This window comes from Xiphophorus hellerii, chromosome 14 (assembly GCF_003331165.1).
Source record: "Xiphophorus hellerii strain 12219 chromosome 14, Xiphophorus_hellerii-4.1, whole genome shotgun sequence".
In the NCBI taxonomy this organism is placed as follows: domain Eukaryota; kingdom Metazoa; phylum Chordata; class Actinopteri; order Cyprinodontiformes; family Poeciliidae; genus Xiphophorus; species Xiphophorus hellerii.
Window position 1 is genome coordinate 10,708,724 of NC_045685.1, and position 7,172 is coordinate 10,715,895.

Consider the following 7,172-nt stretch of genomic DNA (forward strand, 5'->3'; position numbering starts at 1 on the left):
GCAGTCAAACTCAGCTTCGTCCCCCCACTATCAACATTTATAGAAATAAAACATTCAACCAGATTTTTAAAAAGCTAAATCTACTTTAGTTTGATTGTTGTCGTTCAGCAGATTTGTCTTCCGGGTTAATTTTACACCTTCGTTTTACAGTGTTTTTAAGACTGAACAATGTTTTTTTTTTTTTTTGTTGCTGCTCTTTTTTTAAATTCATGGCTCATTCCAAACATAAGAGCATTTATAAATAACATTTATTTGTATGAGGGTTTGTTTTACTTTGTCCAGAGAAATAAGACGCAATAACTCGTCCATGTCCTCCATGGTAAAAGCCTCCATTGTAATGCTGATAGTGCTGAATAGGTATTTACTGTCTAATCGCCAAGGTGTACATGGAGACCGTGCGCTTAACTCCGTCCTGTCTGAACATATGCGGAGATAAAAATTTTAATTTAGGCCAGTTATGAGTAATTTTACAGTAATGTATCTTTTTTTTTTAATTATCCCATTCCCTTTTTTGCTCTGTGTGTTTAAAATCTTCCCAGGCCCAACCTTGTTTGAATTTCATATCTTTCTCGCCCTAAATTTGGCTGTTTTCAAGCTAACTATAAGAAGCAGCTGTGGGCGGAGCATCAAAGCCCCACCACCACCACTCCACCTCTCCCTCTTTTTCTCCATCTCTGATTGGCTGAGAAGCACATCAAAGACTCCGCACACACCTGTGAACCTTCATAATTCAATGTTTACCAATCAAACGCACCTGTAACCTACCCACACACTCATCGCCTCAGATTAACATTAATAGTTTCTAACCGAGTAAAATAGCTCTTCGTTTGACGTCATGGCCATTTTAAACGAACCGTGTCGTAATTTCGGCAGAGCTCGGAGCCAGGAAGTCAGGTGCTCTTCGCTCTTCCTACCTGTGTTTCGGAGAGGTTCAGCTGCCGGGCCAGCTCCGTGCGCTCACGGCCCACCACGTACTGGCACCGCTGGAACTCCAGCTCCAGGCGGTACAGCTGCTCGGCCGTGAAGGAGGTCCGAGTGCGTTTGGGCCGGTCCAGGTCCAGGCCCTTAGGCAGGACGATCTCCCGGATGGTGCCTTTGGCGTCTGTGCAGGTGTTGGAAAAACAACAAAGAGTCGGTGTATTTCCGCGCAACGTGGTTTATGACGATGAAATCATGAGCTGCTAGTGTCTTATTATTATTATTATTATAGCCGGGAACAAAAACCAACTGAGCAACAGCTCGGTAGTTTCAGGAAACAGAAATACAAACGCCTGCTAGGCTGGTGTGACTCAGGCCCATATACGGTGCCACACTGATGTAATATTTATGAGCATACACATAAAGGCATATGGCTTCAGGGCTCACAAAAGCATGAATGGGCGGCTGATTTGTGTATATATATATATATATATATATATATATATATATATATATATATATATATATATATATGCAGTATATTTTGTCTTCATTACCGTGTTCCATGTTTTATTGGCAGAGTGTCATATTGGCACGTAGGTTTTACATCTGGGAATGAATTGCCCTAAAGCCCTTCGACTACTTACCCAAAAGCTTCTTTTTTTTTTTTTTTTAAATAAAAATCCAAGTTTGTTTTAGATTTAATAACCTTTGTCACGAGTGGTGGACACCCACGTTTCATGCATGCCTCACGGAGACACCGCGTGAATTTATGTTCCGTGATTTGTCTTGATTTTAAAGAACGTAATTATAAAGACTTTGACTGTAACACAGCCTGACACGAAGTATTCAGCAAGCTAAACACTGGAGTGCGTGTCGTACACAGCTGCATTAAATAAAAATAATAACAATAATAACAATTAAAAAAAACATATATATATATATATATATATATATATATATATATATATATATATATATGTTTACGTATTTTTTCTGTGTTGTGCTTTAGTTGGTACAATGAATGGAATAAATAAATAAATAAATAAATAAATGTGGTCATATAGCTACAGGCAAGCTGAGATCTGATTGGTTGAGAGTTTCTCCTGCTAAGAGCTGCAGCAGTGAACCAGAGCAGTGCAGGCGAACAAAGCGGCCGGTTTCTGAGCTTCATTCTGATTGTTTACTGTTTTATCTGCTGTAAACATGTTTATTATTGTTATTATTATTATTATTATTATTATTATTATTATTCAACGGATTGTGCGTGATTTACATGATGACGTCATGTCCTTGGTGTTTGGTTTATTTTTATTTTATTTTATTTTATTTTATTTAGATTTATATTTAATTATCTGATTCAATTTACGGACATTTTTGCTCCATCCTAATCTGAAATGGCGTGTAAAAAAAATACACAAATAAATAAATAGAGAAAATAAAATAATCGTGTTAAAATGACAATTGCCTTTCTGGCAAACAATTAAATTACGCAGGTTTTATCATTAATAATATATTATTGATATTTATTTGAAAATCAATAAATATAGACACATATTATCTATTTGCTTGTTCTTTTTATATATATTTTTTAGATTGGCTTATTTATTTGTGAATGTTCCTGTTCAGCACAGCGCTTGGACTCAGCAGCAGCAGCGGTGGAAAAAAAAAAAACTCCTCTTTGTTCATTCATAAAATATGCAGTCCAATAAAATATGAAGAGCGCTGAATTAAACATGAAACAGAAGCAGCTGCACGCGGAGCGAGTGTTTCTGACGGAAAGCAACCTTTAATCCAAGGAGCAAAAAGGCCCAAAATACCTGCAAACATTTATTTATTTGTTTGTTTATTTTTTATTTATTCATTCATTCATTTGGAGGAATGGGTGGATTTTGTGAAGCTTAAGGTAAAGTTTCATCTCCGCTTGTTTGATCGTCATTTGTAGACGTGCTGATGAAAAGTTCAGATATTTTTGGCTCGTTATTCGGATACATTTCCCCCCCACTTAGTTAAAAAGAAAAAAAAAATCGTAGCTATTTAAGCTGCTATCGACTCCGCGTGTTGCTTTAATCTGCAGAAATACAGATTAAATGCTAACATTGCATATACAAATATATATATTTTTTTATTTTTTTTTGCCTCATAGTGTCTCAGGACAGCGAATGTTTCCACAAAAAGACATTAACGCCCGCAAATATGAAGGAAATGCTGGATTTGTTTTGCTTTCTCTGCCTCAAACTGAAGCAGCATTTCAAACCGTGCAGCGCTTTTCTAGGACGCAGAGCAGCGGCTGTGTAGGGAGACCTGCTGACCTCTCCGTGACCCCGGTCGCTCTCAAAAAAAGAAAAGAGAAAAAAAAAGGAAACAAACCCGAAGCAATTCTGATTCACAAACACAACCCCAACTCTGAATAGCTACTGGACGGTGGAACCGGCCCTCATGCCTGATTTCTACCTGCTTGTTTCCATTAATAAGGTAACGCGGTGCGGTTCGGATGCTGGAGGCTGAATCACAAACCGCAATGCACATCTGATGTTACCGTAACACGGTGTTATCGCCCAGGCGGCCCCGATAAATAAAAACAAATATAAATACATAGATGATAGGCGTAACAATATACGTCCGGGATCATTTCAACATTTTACGTGCTTCTTAATCACACAGACACGATAAACACCACGGAAAGAAGATTTTGATCCTTTTTCTTTTAGTTTCGCTGTAGCTGATAGAGTTTTAAAGGTCGATTTTTATTTCTATTTTCATTTAAATCAGGGCCTGTGATCATTTTTCTCATGTACCCTTTAATTTTATTTTTGTTTTGTATGTGTGCGTGTGTGGGTGGGTGTGTGTGTGTGTGTGTGCGTGGGTGTGTGTGGGTGTGTGTGTGTGTGTGTTTCCATTTCTTATTTTTGTCTATTACGCGTTCATCATTGCGCGATTGATTTCAGCAACCTGTTCCTTTAAATCGGCTGTTTCTGCAGCATCGCCGCGCCGCAGCAGCATCATGATGAGCCGACATATCGACTTTCTCCGTTTAGGAAATCTGCAATAAACACACAGCGACGTCTAAGGTCTTTATGCTGATTTGAATTTTCACAGCATCAATTTAAAAAAAAAAAAATGGAGCCTCAGCACACGTGAAATATGTTTTTTTTTAAAGTATTCGGTGATATTCGGTCATCAAAGTTAGTTCATATTTTAAGATAAATATTTACTCCCGCCTTTAAACAGGAATTTGCATGTATGGAACTCTGAAAATACACTGTTGTCTAAAATTGCTTCATGTTTCACTAACATTTTACAAGACAACAAACTAAAATATATTTCTCTGATAATTTAGTTTTAATTTTATCGATATAAAAATAGCTAATTATACAGTGTATGTTATTTTACTGAACTCTAACAGAAATACACATATTCCAGGCTATTTACATTTCTTTTTAAATAACAATAAAAAATACACTCACCGGGTTTCTGTGTGTGTGTGTGTGTTTTAAGAGCTGCCTGTCCTGTGGTGACCTCCTGCAGGAGGGTGTGGATCTGAATCCATTTTTATGTTGGTGTCCTTTAGTAAAAAGTCACAGAAATACAATTTGATTGTATTTTTTTTGTTTGTTTGTTTGTTTGTTTGTTTGTTTTGGGGGTTTTTTTCCCCCCCTTCAGTTTCTGTTGATGCAACGCTGATGTGTTCATTTTTCGCTCGTTAATAAATTCAAGGAGACGAATTTTAGTCTGCAGAGTGTTTCTGGGCTTCTTATTCTCTGGCCACAAACGTTTCTTGCTTTAAAGTTGGATGCATGTTATTTAAAGAAATCTGAACGATGGAGACGTTATTGATTAAACCAAACAATCATTTAAACGTCCACAGCGACTATCTAGGCTGCACTGATAAAGTGTGTAATTAGCCTACTGTTAATGTTTTTAGACATAAATATCCTAGTTGTACGTGCATGAAAATAATGAGGTTGAAAACGTTCGTATATCTCTGTATTTGTAGGTTTTATCTGCTGCTGGAACTGCTGGACACTTGGAGGTCTGCAGTCCTCCCAGCAGCAGAGGTGCTCTTCTGCTGCAACTCTAACAGAAAGTTGGGTCTGCACAGAAGCAGTGCATCTCTTTAAACCCAAATTGTCGTTTTAGATTTCTTTCTTTTTCTCTCTTTTTTTCAACGCAAGTCTTAATATATTTCTAAACAAATCACAGTAGTGCCTGCGAATTAAAATTCGGTTTTTTTACATCATTTCTGACCAGAATTACAGCTATTACAGCCCCCACCGTCCTCCCCCCTGCCCACTGATTTTCCATGCTTTGGTGCTCATAGTTTGAGTGAACCGTGGAGCCCACTTACCCCTCACTAATATCCGGCGACAGTAGTCCGGGTCCACTCCCAGAAGTTTGTCGTGCCCGTCCTCGCTGGAGGACGTCGGCGTGGACGCGGAGGTCCCCGGCGTGTCGGTGGAGCTCTGCACGGGGGACCTGCTGCCCATGTCGGGGCGGCACTTGCCCTCCATCCTGTCCAGCGGGTTGGGTCCACAGCGGTGGCTCCCATCTCCCATAGTCGTGGCCTGATCGAACATCTACAACTAAGTTAGAGTCTCTGTGAGGACGAGTCCTTCTCCTTCCTTCCTTCTCTCTAGTCGCTCTTCTCTACTTTCTGCTCTTTGCCAATGTTCTCCAGAGACGAGCAGAGCATACCCACCTCTCCCTCAAAGCAAAAACAAACAACAACAACAAAAAACAACAAGTAGATCCACTTATAAAGACACGTCGCGGTCCAGCAGCGGAACCGATGTGCACTTCAGGTGTGGCGGCATGACGCACCGTCCAGAGTCGGAACCTGGAGGAGGGTTAGCCGGCCGGGCTCAGGGGAGGAAACCTCGGGCTGTTTTTAATTGTTGTTATTATCACTACTACTATCGTGATTATTATTATTATTTAGTCAGCAGCCAGGAGGTGCAGGTGGAGATCTGCTGAGGAGCAGGGAGGTGCCACAAACGCGCTCGCACGCGGAGGAAGGCGGAACGAAAGGAAAAAGTGAGAGGCGACGCGCAGGGAAAAAAAAGGATGGAGAGAAAAACAAAAATCTGAGCAGCGGCTGCAGTTCAAAACAGACCAGGGAAAGTTTCAGCTGGTTTGTCCGGACCAGCTTCACTTCCAGTCACACCGGCTGCCTCTGCGGATCCTTGGAGTGTGTGTTGGCGGCGCCACATTGAAGGGGGTCGGCACACAGAGGAGGAAGAAGAAAAAATAAAAAGATGTCTTAGATAGAGAGCCCTTCTAGGTGGGGATTGGTAGGAAATGGGAAAACACCCGCGGGCGCCTCGACAAAAGTTTGGCGCGCGCGCTTGTTAGGTTTTGTTATTATTACTATTTTTTTTGTTGTAATTTTTCATTTGCGTGGCGAGCAGAACCGGCAGGTTCCACCCCGTCTTCACAAACACAGAGCGAAAAGGATGGCGAGGGGAGGACGTGTGGATAATGTTTCTGCTGATACGCTCCGTTTTACAGAGGCAGGATCTCCGCACGTCATTTCCTGCCGACTGCAGGCGCGTCGCTGATTGGTTGGCGGGCAGGGCACGTTTTTTTTTTTTTTTGACAGGGTAGAGGCGAGGGGAGATGAGGCGGGTGGTTGCGAGTTCGACTCCGCGAACTGCAACTCACAGGTGCGTCTCCATTAAAACATTTAGAAATTAATTTCAATAAATAATAAATTAAAAGGATTGGTAACACAGAGAGCGTTCATTCCTGTTCGTGTTTGCTGATTGCGACTTACAGAAAACCCAAAATTCATGTTGTTGTTTGTTGTTTTTTCATCAGAGGAGTTGAACGACACAAGAGGGATAGAAACGGATTTGTATTGATAGGGAAGATAGTTGAAACAGTTGAAAACCTCCAAACAAGAAGGGCAGGCCACTGCTGAATATGTTAGTTTTCCATAGAGTGTAAACTTTATGGAAAGTTATGTGAAAACAAAGACCATTCAAGGGAGAAACACTAGACAAGAAACTTCAAGAGCCACCAGCACAAAGATGCATCCAGGACATGGACGATATCTGTCACATTCCTCGCGTTAACAAGCCAGAAACAACGTCATCAACTTCACCTGTGTCTTACATCAGCGTCTCACTCAGGAGGAAAAGAGCCGGACTGTTGCTCAGTGGTCCAAAGGCCTCTTGTCGGATTTTGTTTCAAAACTCAAGGGCCAAAGCTGCTTGAGGCTCAGTGATGGTCTGTGGAGTCAAAACATCTGCTGG

At 40.8% G+C, this 7,172-nt stretch overlaps 1 protein-coding gene across 1 annotated transcript in view; it reads right to left on the bottom strand.

The window, feature by feature from the left end:
• The window catches only part of vax2 (ventral anterior homeobox 2), a 31,009-nt gene extending 24,356 nt beyond the window's left edge, over nt 1-6,653 (bottom strand). The window contains exons 1-2 of the mRNA XM_032584370.1: nt 5,267-6,653; nt 915-1,102 (exon numbers count right to left, since the gene is read on the bottom strand). Coding sequence (XP_032440261.1) covers nt 915-1,102; nt 5,267-5,495 — 417 coding nt within the window. The 5' untranslated portion in view covers nt 5,496-6,653. The remainder of the gene's footprint in view (nt 1-914; nt 1,103-5,266) is intronic.
• Nucleotides 6,654-7,172: the final 519 nt, after the last annotated feature.